We start from the raw sequence: 16,139 nt of genomic DNA on the forward strand, positions 1-16,139 counted from the left end.
GTTTCAGAGAGGAATGAAATATCCCGAAAGGAATTAAGTTACAGTAACCATCACACTAATTTCCCATACAAAGAAACTCATGCTCAAAATTCTGGAGCAAAGACTCCTACCATACATGTAGCAAGAAATCTCAGAGGTGCAAGCTGGCACTAAGGATCATGTTGCAATAGATAATGCAGTGCACCAGAGAATACTGAAAGAAAATCTGCACCTTTTATTGACTACAACAAAGCATTTGACTCCACAGAATACAGAAAGCTATCAGATGCTCTCAAAGAAATGGGAGTGCCACTTCATTTCATTATCCTGAAGCATACATAATCTGTACTCAAGACAAGAGGACATCATCAGAATTGAATATGGAGAAACAGATGGTTCCCAATTGAAAAAGGGGTCAAGCAAGGCTGCATACGATTACCCTATTTATTCAACCTGAATGCAAAAAATATTGTACTCAGAGCAGGTTTAGACTCAAAGGCAGGAATAAAAACTGGATGAAGGAACGCTAAGAACCTAAGATACACAGACAACACAATTCTACTGGCAGAGACCAACAAAGACCTGGAACAGTTGCTGAAGAGGTCGAGGAAAAGTGCCAAGGTTGGATTAATGAACATTAAGAAAACAAAAATAATGATCTTGGAAGATTTACGAGAATAAGAAACAAACTGAAATAGTCAAGGAATTCTTATATCTTGAATCAAATATTTATCAAAACTGAGACTGCAGTCAAGAAATTAGAATAGGAATGGGATGGGCAGCCACAAAGGAATTGAACAGGATCCTAAAGCGTAAAGATATAACTATGAACATTCCCTATCACTATGTACGGATGCGAGAGCCGGACAGTAAAAAAAGACCAATAGGAAGAAAACCAACTCATTTGAAATGTGGTGCTGGAGAAGCGCACTGAGGATACTGTGGACAGCCAGGAAGACAAACAAATGGGTTCTAGAACAGATCAAGCCCAAACTCTTCCTGGAAGCCAGGATGACTCAATTGAAGCTGTTGTACTTTTGACCACATCATAAGAAGGCATGAATCATTAGAAGACAATAATGCTAGAAACGGTTGAGAGTAGTATAAAGAGAGGCAGATCTCATGCTAGTTGATTATAGACTCGATCAGGAAAGACACAGGCCTGGACCCGCAAGACCTGAGACGGAGGTTAAAGACAGAGCGTCTTGAGATGTTTCATCCACAGGGTCGCCATGTCAATTTGAGGGCAGTTGATAACAACAATCTGCACTATATGCTGCAGCAACAGCTGAAGGGAACAAAACGTCCAAAATAAAAATGGCTTGTTCAGTGCTATACTCCATTTGTTAAAAGCCTTTTGAACATTCCCGATTGACAATATTAGGCCTTGTCTCTAATTACTTCTAATTGTACTGGATTATTCCTTATTTTATCATTATGTAATTATTTTGTTGGATTTCATATAATTTTGCATAGCTGGAAAAATAGCCCTTAAAGCCAAAATAATTTTGGCAGGTGTTGATGTGGTTAACAGTGTAGGGGTTCAGTTCCAGGACCTCCCGTTATTTCTAACAATAACATATAACTAATGTATTACCAAATGAACACAAGTTCCAAGTATCACTAGGTGCTTTTAAGAAAAGGGGAGGTTTGCAAACAGAATAAGAAATAGGATTTCACTGCTAAATCAGTAATACTGCAGGTAGCATCTTAAACCCAAGGGAAAAGGTTCTTCTCTATAAAACATGGTGAGAAATTATCTGGATCCCCAAGAAAAGGGGAGTTCATGAGCTTTGTTGTCTGCTTAATAGTACCTATAACTGCTATCCCAAGCTATTAGCAACAGTGAATATAAAGACAGACAACGATTCAAAATTAGTTAGCTGATCCCAGCATGACAGACACATCCAAGGTTTTATGCCTTTAATCAGAATTTGCCACATCCAAGATGCTCAAGTGGACAAGACCCAGAGGCAGAGATGCTTCAGTTGATCCTTTAGAGTCACCATATAGAGGGGACTCAGCAGCAAAACAGTGTCCTGAGGAGGGGAGCAACTGGGAGACACAAGACAATCAGATCTTGCCTGGAAAAGTCCCCTCTTCCATACGTTCATCCCAAGAAGTGACCTGCAAAAGACAAACAGGTGTCTTTGATAGTCAGTTCTATTGTCAGGAATACTAATGTGGCACAGTGACTGTGACAGCAGATCTCATGCACAATTTTAAAACATACATTTTAAAAATAGTGGAACTAAGCTTCTAGTTCTCTTGCTGACAGAAGTGTTTTTTTTTAAAGTCACTAAAATCAATCTTTATTAAGGCATACGACCAGAACTATAAAAAGAGCATAGAACAAATAACGGTTTTCCTAATATCACAATAGAAGACACAATAAAGAAGAACATGGGTTCTTTCTTACTGAGCCTTCTCTCTAAGACCAAAGCCTTAGTTTTGTAGTAATTAATCTGTTTCTTATATCAGTATTGGCACAATAAAAAGTCTCTTATTTTGTATGTTAAGTATAGATTGCAGAAGGTCCTATTGTTCACAAGAAGACACTTCGTTCCCTTCATGGTTACTTTACACTCATAAAGTATTTAAGATTTCTAGTCCACCTTTGGCTCATAAAAGGGCTCTCAGATTCATTTATGAATATATGTCTTTGTTCCTTTGCCACAAACAGTTCAAATCATCAACAAAATCCAGCTGCAGGATATTCTAACCAAACTGAATAAAACAATGCTATAAAAGTCTGCTTGTTTTTAGTGTTTTCATCACCTACAGACCCTTGAAGGCTTCCCAGTCCCTTCTCCACTCAAAAACAAATCATGAAGGAACATTCAAGTAACTCATTGCTTTTGTAACCTTATATAAAATGGAAGCATAGCATTGGTTAAACACCTATTGTATTCTAAGTGCTGTAAGATGTTCTGAGTAATGCAAATGGCATCAGGATGAATGCTCCATAGAACATCTTCCCAAGCTAAAAACACAGACAGAAACAGGATGAGCATTAAACATGCCCTCCTTTGCTTCTTTTTTCTTTCTCACACACAAACTCCTTATCATAGTTTAGTTCCATTTCCTTACCCAAGAAATAGGGCAAAGGGACTTGTACACCCTTTTGTACCACTGGCAGACGTAAGGATCTTGTCCCTTGGCATTCATGGCTTTCTCGCAGCGATGGAAATCTATGAAAAGAGATATTTAAATTTTAAAAAACAGATTACAAATAGACATGTTTAAATGAAAGTCATTCTGTTATTTTAAAAGTAAAACAAGCATAGTATCCAATTGCTCATGGTATGGTCATTTATTGGGGTGGGTTTGATGTACTGACATCACTCCAAAAAGTATATAATCACCTCAATAAAAGATTTAGCTACTGATACAGACCATCCACAATGGACTCAATTATTTCCACCTCCAGGTTGTATAAAGGCTTTGAGGCAGATGGTGTTTGCCTTTCTTTATTGACTTTCAGCTGGAATATTATGAATGCAGCACATTAAAGAATAAAATACATTGTTATGCCATAACTATTAATGGATTTCAACCAGGGCTGTAGAGACAGAAGCAAGTTTGTCTGGAGTGGAGTTTTACTTTCACAGGGATTTAGGAAAGTTTTCTTCTTCAGAAATTTTAATCAAATGAATATATGTTATGTCTTTCAATCTAAGTAACCTGATAATTCATGTGGTGGTGATGAAATGCCTTGTGTTACCATTTTACTACAGTACATTTTATTACAGTAACCTTATGCCACATGTGGAAGTTGCAACTGGTCCAAAACATGGCAGCCAGATTGGTTACAGGGAGTTTGAGATTTGAACCTATTATGCTTATCTTAAAATCCCTACACTGGCTGCCTATTAGCTTTTGGGCACAGTATAAGGTGTTGGTTATTACCTATAAAGCCCTACATGGCTTGGGTCCATCTTACTTGAAGGAACGCCTCCTCCCATATAATCCTTCCTGCACTCTCAGGTCCTCAGGGAAGAACTTACTACAGTCACAGAGAACCTGACTGGTAACTACTTCCCAGAGGACGTTTTCTGTTGTCGCTCCAAAAACGTGGAACGATCTGCCGGATGAGATCCGCCAACTAACATCTTTCGAGGCCTTTAAGAAGGCAATAAAAATAGATCTCTTCCGGCGGGCCTTCCCAAATTGATCCTCTAAATTCACTCTCCATGTGTCTAAATTGTTCTCTTTGGACTGATTTGAATGCCTTTGATATTATTGTTTTCTCTTTTTATATGCTGTTACCCGCCTTGGTCCAACACAAGGAGAGGAGGGTTATAAATAATATTTATTATTATTATTATTATTATTATTATTATTATTATTATTATTACATTTACTACAGTAATACAGTACAGTATTACTAACTAATGCACAACTACTATTTATAAACAAGTTGGAAAGTAGAAAAATGGAGGAATTAGAGTCTGAGTCAAAGGTCTGGCATTCTGACTCTAGAGTCCTGAGTTCAACCATATACAAATCCTCTCTCTTAAAGTGCCACAAGATTGACATGCTGCCATTCTTCCTTGAACAAATCAATGTGGCTATTGACCTAGAACTACAGTAGGAATATTTAGGATCTGTCACTGTGTTGCATTTTTCTGCTGTACTCACTTTGCTGTTTAATTTTAGGCATTAATTCTTGAAGTGTCCCAGACCCAGTGTTTTGAATAAGTTTACATAGGTCAATGTGGACCTTGTATATAACACTGAAAGAGCAATTGTTTCAAAATCCAGAACTGTTAACAGAAAAATATCAACAGGACTGCCATTTTCACATGATTTTCGCTTCTGACAATCCAAGATGTCAAAACAGTTGATATTCCCACATTTAATGTATGGAGTATTCACAGATATTAACTATACCAACCAAGATAGTTTTGCCAGCAGTTCCTTGTTTGGTTTTGATTGGGGAACCTGCTGTCGAAGGGAGCGGTCTTGTAGTTCTCCAGCTTGGTCCTGATGTCTTCAGCCATGATTCCTCCTTCTCCTCTGAAAAGACAAATGAAAGCAGTGAAATGAAACTGGCTTGAAAGGTTTATAACATTGACCTTTGGGCTTTTAATTGTCTTGTTTTGAGGACTCCAAGATCCATGGGCAGATGAGAAATATCTTAATAACTAAATAATACATAAAAATACTCCCTGTGAACAGATTGCGTTCCCTAATGGTATTTATATCCTCAAAAAGCATTCCAGCAACTCAGATTACAGGAAGGAGGCACTGCTTACTAACCACTAGCTATGTGCTACATACATACTATGAACCAAGGCACTAAAGAAATACATTAACATAGCATGATTTGCATCACAGGCAACATTAAAACCCTATCCTCAAACTAGAATGAGGACTTCCATTGCATGGGATATTTCACAGGGAATATGCCAATAAGCATCTTGTGGAGATCAGAAGAATTATTAAGGGGGAAATCCCATTTCAAGGCTGTAAAGCTTTCTCATATATCATGTCCCTGGTCAAGAATTAAGGCTAGATCGACAGTCATCTTTGCCAGGAATCCAATTTTGTGGTTTTGAGATGGGACTCTTCCCCATGGACCCCTCCCTTAAACCCTTACAAGTGTCTTTAATGACAGACAAGTGTATATGTGTTACACATATACACTTGTCCCTCCATGTTGGCTAGGGTTAGGGGCACAAGACCCTCATGAATATGGAAAACCCCCAAATAAGAAAAACACTGTTTTTACCTGAGAGGACACCTCTCTAGGAATCTCTAGGTCCTCCAGTGCAACTCTGTGGTCAACGTTCGACAGACGCTCACCATAGAGTTGCATTGGAGGAGCTACAAAGGCCTAGTTGAGTATTCTCTCTAGGAATCTCTGGGTCTTTTGGTGCAACTTTTAGTTAAAAGTTGACCACAGAGTTGCACTGGAGGACCTAGATATTCCTAGAGAGAACATATTAATCCGTGAATAATGGAGTGATGAGTGTATTATATAGACCAGTGCCAGTCGGCAATCCTGTCGGCTGCCAGTATGTGGCATGTTTCAAGAAGGAAAGAAAGACTAGTACAGTTAAAGCCAATGAGGGAAAAGGGTCCTCATCTTGAGCAGCACTGACATAGATCATATGGCATCAAAACTAAGATATAATCGTATACTAATCAAGCATTATCATTCTATGTATAATTGCCTATCAGCTTTATTCTCCTTTATACTGTATGCACTTTGCATCTCTTTTCTGGTCTCTTCTTTCGATTTTCCGGAAGCTTAATTTTCTCTCCTTCTTCTATGCTTTCTCATAATCTGTGAAATTACATCTCATTACAGCAGTAACATCTATTTATTTTATTCATTTAACGTGTTTTCAAATGTCTCTTCTAAGTATTTTTTCTTGTCACCTTCTCCCAAACTTTCTTCTTTTTCTAACCTCACAAACTGTCTCTAATTTAGGAGAAAGAAAGAAAGAAAGAAAGATGAAGGAAGAATGAAGGTAGGAGGGAGGAATAACTGTTATTGTAGATTTTTACAAATGAAATGTTTTATGTAAATATATAAAAACATTGAAATAATAATAATAATAATAATAATAATACATTTTATTTCTACGCCGCCCTTCCATAAATATGATCAAGGCGGCTTACAAAATTTAAAACATTACAATACAAGACAAAAATTGATATTAATTGATAATTGATAATAATAATTGAAATAAATAAAAGTATTTAAAAAACAAAACACACTGCAGCAATAATCCAAATTGAGACTGCTTTAAGTGCCTGGGGAATTCTGGGAGTTGTAGTTTAATTATGGCACCATTGACAGAGAAGGCTAAACAGTCACAAAACTACATTTCCCAGAATCCCCTGCTCCTGAGCCAGGGCTGTTTTCTGCAGTGTGTTGCTTTGGGCCTCAGGCAGGCAATGTAACACAGGCTCAATGCACTCCAGTGTGTGTTCCTGCCTTCCCCCGAGACTGGGCCAAGGTCACCCACTGCTTTCCCTGGTTTCGAACCCAGCTCTCCAGACACACTGGCCTTGCTCTCAATCTACTAATGGCGGCCTCACCTCAAAAGAAGCAACCGCCACCGACCGTCTCCTTCCTCCTCCTCCTCCTCCTCAAAGTGACTTTCACCTCTCACTGGCCTCGCAGAGACACACGCAAACCAACGAGAGTAACGGAGGGAACGGCGCCGGAAAGGGCGGGGCGAAGAACGTGATTGACAGATTTGCTAAGAGAGGAGAAAATGGCGGACGCAATAAGAAGGGGTGGGGCTTCGACTATAGGGCGGGGCGAATAACATGATTGACAGATTTGCTCAGAGAGGTATTTTCCTCTCTCTCTCTCTCTCAGACACAGACTGAGAAAATAGCGGACGCAACGAGAAGGGGTGGGGCTTCGGTGATAGGGCGGGGCGAATAATGTGATTGACAGGCGAAGAGGCTTCGCTCCCCCCCAGAGCTGTTTCTCTCTCACAGACAAATGGCGGACGCAACGAGAAGGGGGTGGAGCTTCATCAATAGGGCAGGGCGAATGACGTGATTGACAGATGAAGAGACTTGGACCTACAGAGCTGTGTTTAGTGACACAGATAAATGGCGGACGCAACGAGAAGGGGGAGGGGTTTCAGCGGTAGGGCGGGGCGAATAGCGCGATTGACAGATGAAGAGGCTTGGACCCGCAGAGCTGCGACTGAGTCAGAGAAAATGGCGGACGTAACGCAAAGGGGAGGGGCTACCGTGACGTCAGAAAGGGCGGGGCACGCAGCTGGATGGACAAAGCCGCCCTGGACTACCTGCCCATAGGATTCAATGTTTCCCTATGGGCAAGCATTCCCCAATATTTCCCTATTGGTACACCAATGTTGCAAAAGGGGCGTGGCGGACGTGCGGTGACGTCGTAATCCCGCGCCGGAGGTGCGGTGACGTTATAATCCAGAGCCGGAAGTGCGGTGACGTCGTATCCCTGCGCCGGAAGTGTGGCTCCGTGGGCGTTTTGCGCTCTGCAGAGGCTGCAGCGAGGGAACCATGGCGTCCCCGGCGATCCCCGCTCCTCCTCCTCCGCCTCCTCCTGGGGCGCCCCCCGGGGTCCCTGGGGCGAAGGGAGGCGGCAAGAAGAGCGGCGAAGAGCGGCTCAAGGAGATGGAGGCCGAGATGGCGCTGTGAGTGTCGGTTCTGCAGCCATTATGGGGTTGCATCCACATTGGAGGGATAACCCGGTTTGGCACCGCTTTAACTCTTTGTCTGGATCAAGGCTGTGGAATTCTGGGAGTTGGAGTTTGTTGTGGGGCCGCTCTGGGCCCCACAACAAACTCCAACTCCCAGAATTCCATAGCAGTGAGTCAGACAACAAGTTAAAGCCCAGTCTGTCGGCGTTTCCAAGACAGCCAGTAATGAATATAGAGTTGAATGTTGAGATGCATAATGTAAGTGCTAATTAAACCTTACTATGCACAGGTTTGAGCAGGAGGTGCTGGGAGCCCCAGTCTCTTTGCCTCCGGTTGCTCCGGTGGTAGAAGCCGTCCCAGTTGCTTTGGCGGTTCCAGCCGTATCCGCAGTGCCCCCGGTTCCTGTCATCCGCCCCATCATTGCAACCAACACCTATCAGCAGGTGAGTACGGTTGAGATGCGTCCGAGGTTTTCCAGCCCAGGACACTTGGAGAAGACAAAGGCTGGCTTGCTTTCAGTGAAGTCCTTGAAACCTGATACAGATGAAGAATCTATTTGGAGGCAATGAGAAACAGGATGAGCCTTTGCTTTGAACCAGCTTGGTCTCTATGGTGCAGTAATGCGGAGAAGAGACCATGAAAGAACGAGTGTATGAAGAGATATCTTCAACAATATCAATTATTCTCTTCTTCCCCCATTCCTCTTGTCTTCCAGGTCCAGCAAAGTCTGGAAGCCCGAGCAGCAGCTGCAGCCACAGTAGTGGCCCCAATTGTGGCTCCTCCAGTTCCATTTGTGGGCCCAGGTATGGCTGCTCCCTTCTGACTTCGGGGATTTGGCTCTCTTAGCCAAGTTCCCAAAGCACATGAGCAAGCAAAATGTTTCTGTTTCTCTCATGCTCCCAATTACTAACTTCACAACCCTTTGGGAACGAAAAAAATAAGGTAGTATAGTAACCTAAGGCATAGTAACCATCCTTTGGAGGCAAAAGGTGATCCTGAAAATGTGTATGTGTCAAAGGTGATGTGTGAAAGGTGTGTGAAACTCAAAAGGTGATCCTGAAAATGTGTATTCTCTTTTGGAATTGAGTACTGTTGCTTATGGTAATGGATCTGTGGAACTTGTACTTAAGAGGTGAGGATTGTGTGATTCCTCTAGATGTCTTCTGAGGATGCTGCGAGTTGTGATCCAACATTTGGAGGCCCACATACTCTCCACCCATGCTGTAATTAGTCCTGTTTGTTGAGAGGTTATTTTTTCATTGTGTATTTCATCCAAAGTTGTTAACAAAAATAACAATAATGGCACACATTAAATAAATGCATAAAGGTTAACAAATAAGATCTGCTCAACTGAAAGAACTAGAAATGCAAATGCTCAAGAACTGAATGGGATGTAGGCCTGCCAATGCAATGCTGTCTTCAGGACACAGTTTGGGGCAGGATTATGTATCGTCCAGATTCCTTGGTGCCCTTATAATGATGCCTTACCACAACCACATCTTAGCTGGAAGCAGGACATGCAAAAAGGACCTCTCCAGGTGACTCCAGTTGACAGGCAAGGAAAAGATAGGCCAACATAGAAACCAAAAAGCCTGCCAGGTGAGAGGATACCCCTTATTCCATGCCCAGCAGAGAAATGTCTGAGCAACTGTAGAAGAGTTGTCCATATGTATTCTGTCAGCCTCCAACAGACTAAAAAAACTGTCTTATTTATATAAGGCTTCTTTGAGTGCAAGATGTTCCAATGATGTTTTAAATTTAGTCTTGTTCCCTTCAGCTGTTCCCCCACAACGGCCTCCCATCCTCCGGCCAACTTTTGTGCCCCATGTCCTGCAGAGATCTGGTAAGTCTATTCATTTATTTATTTGTGGTATTTATAACCTGCCCTCTTTTGTTTGTTTGTGTTTGCTGTACAGTGGTCCCTCCACATTTGCTAGGGTTAGGGGCACAGGATTCCTGGAAAAAAACGCAAATAACAAAAATACTATGTTTTTACCTGAGAAAACACCCCTCTAAGCATTTCTAGGTCTTCCAGTGCAACTCTGTGGTCAACATCTGCCAGACATTGACCATAGAGTTGTGCTGGAGGACCTAGATATTCCTAGAGAGAACATATTAATAAAATCCATGAATAATCAAATCTGGAAATGTGGAGAGACGACTGTATTTCCAAGAGTTTGGTGTGAGAGACCTGATTTTACTCCATCTGAGAAGGTATTATTTATCTAGAGACAGCAGTTCACAGAGATAGGGTCATAACTCATCAGGGTGAATACTTGATTTACCCAAAGGCCCAGGTTCAGTTTCATTATTTACAAAAGATTTTAGATGGGATGCTGGCATTTCAGGGATCTGCAGATAGTTATTGGTACACTAACAATTCAGTGGAAAGCAGCTTCATGTATAGTTTTCTCCTCCTCTCCCGATTCTTCCTAGTAAGCAGCCCTGTAGATTATGCATCAGTTTTTCCCAACATTGACCCTATCAGATATGTTGGCCTAGAGTTCCCATCATTCTTAGTTATTGACCATGCTGGCTGATCCTGCTATGAATTTTAGTCTACAGCAGGAGTAGGAGGTTGTCAGGTATTGGGTGTGCCATGCATCTCCCAGGGGACCACGAAGGTTTGCTAACCCCATCTCATCCCCTCAGAAATGGTTCTACACACACACACACACCCCATAATTAAAATAAGCTGTGGCTAGGAAACCTTCAAATTATGGATTCTAATTCCATCTTTTCCATTCAAACCATAGTTATGCTTCCCTAACCATAGATTGGCATTATACCCAAACTGATCAGGGGTTTTTGGGCTCTAGGCATTTCCATGGAAGTAAGAAGAAGCCTGGAAATATTTCATTTAATTCTTGATTCATATTTCTGGGATTTTGAGTTTTAAGCAGGCCTTACAGGCTTCAGTTGAAGGTTGGAGAGAAGAAACCAGTATTTTAAGATGGATCTTACTAACCAATGTTAAGCTTTGTTGGTTAATGTTTTCTCCTAATTATTCTTTCTTCTTCCAGGTGGTCCTCGGCCCATGCCAATGCGCCCTCCACATCACCAGCCCATGGTGGGGCCTCCCATGCCTGGTCCCCAAGGCCCACCAATGCTGATGGGGCCACCAATGCAGAGAGCACCTGGTCCCCCCTTAGGAGGCATAGGACCTATGAGACCTGGTCCTCCTGTGAGTGCCTTTGGGAGGGCTGGCGACAGGGTAAAGTAACATGAGATTTATCAGTTAAATTATGAGAAGGATTTTCATGGGGAAAGTTGTGTGGATTGTCTGCCTTCAGTCTTTAAAGGGGGATGGAGATTTGGTGGCCTACTAGGACGGAAAACAATGATGTATTTGTGAAATGCAGTATTGATTTCTGTCTCCTTCTGGATTAGGTTGGTCCAGGGATTCCTGTTGGCCCTTTGGCTCCCTTGGTGCCTGTTCCTCGACCTGTGGTGGCTCCTCCAAAAGTGAACCCAACTGTCATACAAGCTGCTCCTACTGTATATTCTGCCCCACCAGTGAAGAAGCAAGAGGTCAGTGAATGTCCCAGTGGCTCCGCAATGTGAAGTTTAATCTACACAAGTGTCTATTAGGTGGATCTTTTCCACTCCCTAGAATGTGGGAAGGTGTTGAATCACCCTCCTGAGATTCCCGTAGTAGGTGACTCCTTCAGAGATCATCAGAAAAACACCTCTAGTGAGTCTTAGCCACGGTGTTGTGTTCTTTCTCCCTTGCCCTTGTCTTCAGGAAGAACACCGAGAGCCCCCAGCACCTGTGGTGGAGGAGAAGGAGCCCATTGGGCCAGAGGAACCAGTGATTGGTCCAAGCATGCCAGAAGTGGAGCCGGTCCAAGTAGTGGATGCACGAGGTCTTCCTGCTCTACGTGGACATGACCTGGTTCCTGCACGAGGGAAACGACCCCGAGGAACTGATGCTGGATTTGTACCAGTAGAGGTAATGAGTAGTGGTTACTTTTGACTGTTGGTGATTGATGTGATTAACCTTGCATGTGTGATCTATCAGAGACTGAGATCTTGTATAGTGTAAGAGTTCTGCTATGGCTCTTCTGTCACCAGCTCCAGGACTCACTGAGGCTCTACAATAACCCTCCCCCCGCCCGCCCCCAGCATTACATGAATGATGGAGAATGGAGGTGTGGATTGGAAAGGTGTTGCCTTAGCCAGATGCAGACCAAAGACATTTTCCACTGCGGTTCTCCAGAGGCCTCACAAGATGATAGCATCTGGCTGTGGTGGGGACTTAGCCAGACACGTCTGCAGTTCCTTCACTCTGCACCAGCCATAGCATGTCTGTGGGAGTGGCTGTTTAGTGACACAGTTAGTTGTGGGTGTACTTGTTCGTTGTTAAAGGAAGTGGCAAATACACAACACAAGTGATAGGTGAAAGTATAGTAGACCCTTACCTTATGCAGGGGATCTGTGCTGCCCCCTCCCTGGTAAGGCAAAAAACTATGTTCTCTACATTTGTTTAATCCAGCCTTCTCCTACTTGATATCCTCCTCCTGATATGGTTGACTGTGGTTCCAATTCTGGCTGGGAATGATGGGACCTATAAGATAGTACACTTGGAAGGGGACCAGAATGAGGAAAATTGGTCTAGCCCTTCTGCTAGTGGCTATAATCACACTTGTGGTGTGATTTCCATAAATCAGTAATAAGTGAGCAAAGAGATTGAAACTTGTATTACTGAGATAGGCTTCAGCTAATGAGGCAGGGAGAAGAAACCCTACTGTGCTGGAAGATACTCCATTTTACTGATTAGTAGGCGCTCACAGTTCACTGACTTGACAGTAAGACATCATTGTGAAGAAGACTTCTTGATAGAGTAATATTAACTAATCAGCATTTTCTTCATCCCTAAAGCCTGTAATAGAAAGTACACCAGAAGACAAGAAGAAAACGAAACAGGAGAAGTTGAAGCGCTGCATTCGTACGGCAGCTGGGACATGCTGGGAAGATCCCAGCCTACTCGAATGGGACCCTGGTATGTGTCCAGTTGGTAAAGGATGGGGTGATAATCAGATAGTGAAACATACTGGTGGGCATCCTCATTGCATGAGACAAGAGACAATTTACTCAAGCTTGGTTAGCATAGATGCTTGGGGCAAAAGGCTTAACACTTTAAGCTTCACGTTTAATGTATATAAGTTGATATTTCCCCTAAATTTGCTGCTGGCCCTGATTTTTATGTGCTGAGTACACATTTTATGGTAGACAGTCAAATAAATTATTTTTCAGAGTATTAATGTTTCTTTGTCATCTAACTATGTAGTGCTATCATTCTGTTGTGCACAAAACAAACAACCAATCTAGCCTTTTAACATCAGGGATGTCTTTTGTATAGTGTACTTGACAAAAAGGCATTTATGTAAATGGATAAACAATGCTCAGGTTTTCTGTGGGTTTTTCAGGCTGTGTGACCATGTTCTGGAAGAATTCATTCCTGACATTTCGCCTGCAATTGTGGCTGGCATCTTCAGAGGGTAGTGGCATGGAAGTATGTGGAGTATATATACCTGTGGGACCCTTGTTTGGGAAGAAGTGTTTTTACATGTTAATGGTGGAGTTAGTTTGTGTGTTATACTGTGTTGAATGGCGCAGCCTGGAGGTGTGTTGCTCAGGTTGCTTTTACTGCATACATTTTGAAGGCCGCCTGCCGAATTGAGAATTAGAAACTTGCTATAAAAAGTAAAAGCTACAAAAACCCAGATGGTTTCTGTTCAAAGGTTCTGCTCTTCCTTCCTCTCCCACTCTCAGATGATTTCCGGATCTTCTGCGGGGATCTGGGCAATGAAGTGAATGATGACATCCTTGCACGTGCCTTCAGCCGCTACCCATCCTTTCTGAAGGCCAAGGTTATCCGGGACAAACGCACTGGCAAAACAAAAGGTTATGGTTTTGTCAGCTTCAAAGATCCAAATGACTATGTCCGTGCCATGCGTGAGATGAACGGTGAGATGTAATCTGAGCTTCATATCCATCTGAGTGGGGTGCAGAGAGACAAAGACGTAAAATGCTTGAAATTGCCCCTCTCATTCTCAGTGGATAGCCTACCCACAAGCTGCTAGGCCTGGGAAAGAATCAAAGCTCAGTGGTAAAAGGCATGTTTTGCATGCAGATGTCTTAATAATGGCTTCTAAAAATGAAGCAGCAGATGGCAGGATAGATTATTATCTGTAGCTGCTGTAAAGCTGCTGCAGTTAAGTTACAAATACTGGGCTAGATGGACCAATAGATTGAGTTGAATTCATGTGCCATCATGTGTTTAGTAAGGTCCTTTGGGGATTTTTAAAGTTTTTTCCAATGAGAAATACTCAGTTCCATATCCACCATTGGAGCATACAGGCACTCATTGAGCCGCAGAGGTCAGTGTGACATCACAGGCCGACCCCTTCCCTTTCCTTGCCACTTGGGGAGAGGCAGCTTTGGTTACTCTGCCATGATACTAAAGCCAGAAAAGGTGGCATGAAATCCATACAAAATATTCTTTAAGCTATTTCCCAGCTCTTCCACTTCTTGGAATTCCTTTTGCTGATGTCGGTGATCACTCAGTTGTCACTTTGATGCTGTAAATGGCTAGTGTTTGTACAGGTAAAACGTGTTTTCTGTGATTTAATCACATCAGCTTGTAAGGCCAGAGAGTTCACTGAAATGCAGTTTGGGAAATGGCTTGCATTGAAGGTCAGAAGACTTTAAAAGGACTTTCTAATTTAACCTTTCTCCCTTCTCTTTTGTCCCCATGCTGTGCCAGGAAAATATGTTGGAAGCCGGCCTATCAAACTGCGGAAAAGTATGTGGAAGGATCGTAACATTGATATAGTGCGTAAGAAACAAAAGGAGAAGAAGAAACTGGGACTGAGGTAATCATGTAGAGATGATGGAGTCTGCTCTTGTTCCCTTTCATCAATTCAACAATTCAAAGGAATCTGGCATCACTGGAAGTGATCAGCCTTGCCCTCTGCTGAGCTGAAGGACATTGCAAGGATACTCTGCCAGCTGAGGATTGGAGGTGATCTGTAGCTCTTCTGATTGCCTTCCAGACTGAATCCTCCTGTGTATGGGAACCCAGTGAATGCTCACATATGTCTGCTGAATTCTCTGTAGACTTAATAGCAGCTTTCAGGACTCACTGTGAAGGAGCTGCACAACCATTAATCATGTCTGGGAATATTTCCCAGTCATCAACAATATCTACAGCCAGCAGTGTTCTAAGTCAATAAATTTGTGTGTAACTTTTTACCTTCTCTGTTAGCTCAGCCTGTGTTTGGGTGTCCCCCCCCTTAAACTGATCTGTCTCCTTCAGATTTCCATAATAATTTGAAAACTCTCATTCAAGAAGGTGGAATCTTCTTCAGCAGGACAGCATTTTAGTTGGCACCCATTGTCAAGTTTGCAGCCAACATGACCAGATGCTGTGTGTAATCCAGAATTGCTGTATTTGAGGTGAACATCTAAGGAAGGCCTGCTGTTGTCATGGAATGCTAGACCTGTTTTTTTTATTTGAATAGGTCCATGATACTCTAAAAATAAAATCTTAAGGGATATCCCACCCCTTCAACTAATTCTTCCCTTCCTTCTCCTTTAGCATGGGGTGGGAAGGAATCAGCTGGCCCTCCATAGGCCCAGCTCTTTACCCACCAACTTGTTGTATTGGAGCTCCAAGAAATCCTCACTATTTTTATTTATTTATTATGGTATTTATACCCCACTCTTCAGTCCTAAGAGCTATCAGAGCGGCTTACAATTATAATTATTTTTAATTGGATCTGCTGCCTAGGAGTTGCAGTTTAGTAGTATGCAGAGAGGGCCACATAGTGCTCACATATATATTCCACTTTGCAAAACTGTCTTCTTTCAGGCATCTCCCTCTTCAGAGCCCCAAAAATCTTCCATATATCAATTGGGCATCTATTTAGTTCAGTATTGTGTACTGTGGCTATATGTGTATATAGATGAACAGGTGTAGTTCCATGTCCTAACAATACACAG

The 16,139-nt window shown here is 42.4% G+C and overlaps 2 protein-coding genes across 3 annotated transcripts; one reads left to right on the forward strand and one right to left on the reverse strand.

The window, feature by feature from the left end:
• Window positions 1-1,887: 1,887 nt before the first annotated feature.
• On the reverse strand, window positions 1,888-7,188 carry LOC121915618 (cytochrome c oxidase subunit 6B1). The gene is made up of 4 exons (XM_042439975.1): window positions 7,033-7,188; window positions 4,877-4,998; window positions 3,070-3,170; window positions 1,888-2,106 (listed from the first exon to the last, which is right to left on the reverse strand). Exons 2-4 carry the CDS (start codon window positions 4,980-4,982, stop codon window positions 2,053-2,055), a joined length of 261 nt encoding a protein of 86 aa, XP_042295909.1. The 5' UTR covers window positions 4,983-4,998; window positions 7,033-7,188; the 3' UTR covers window positions 1,888-2,052.
• A 726-nt stretch (window positions 7,189-7,914) lies between these two features.
• On the forward strand, window positions 7,915-15,389 carry RBM42 (RNA binding motif protein 42). 2 transcript variants are annotated; one of them, XM_042440813.1, is made up of 10 exons: window positions 7,915-8,126; window positions 8,422-8,575; window positions 8,848-8,935; window positions 9,910-9,975; window positions 11,156-11,346; window positions 11,523-11,663; window positions 11,878-12,084; window positions 13,014-13,134; window positions 13,908-14,102; window positions 14,902-15,389. In XM_042440813.1, exons 1-10 carry the CDS (start codon window positions 7,993-7,995, stop codon window positions 15,012-15,014), a joined length of 1,410 nt encoding a protein of 469 aa, XP_042296747.1. In that variant the 5' UTR covers window positions 7,915-7,992; the 3' UTR covers window positions 15,015-15,389. The 2 variants fall into 2 exon arrangements, with proteins under 2 accessions (XP_042296747.1, XP_042296748.1); XM_042440814.1 differs by having other exon boundaries at window positions 11,156-11,316.
• Window positions 15,390-16,139: the final 750 nt, after the last annotated feature.

Source organism: Sceloporus undulatus, chromosome 9 (genome assembly GCF_019175285.1).
Source record: "Sceloporus undulatus isolate JIND9_A2432 ecotype Alabama chromosome 9, SceUnd_v1.1, whole genome shotgun sequence".
NCBI lineage: Eukaryota > Metazoa > Chordata > Lepidosauria > Squamata > Phrynosomatidae > Sceloporus > Sceloporus undulatus.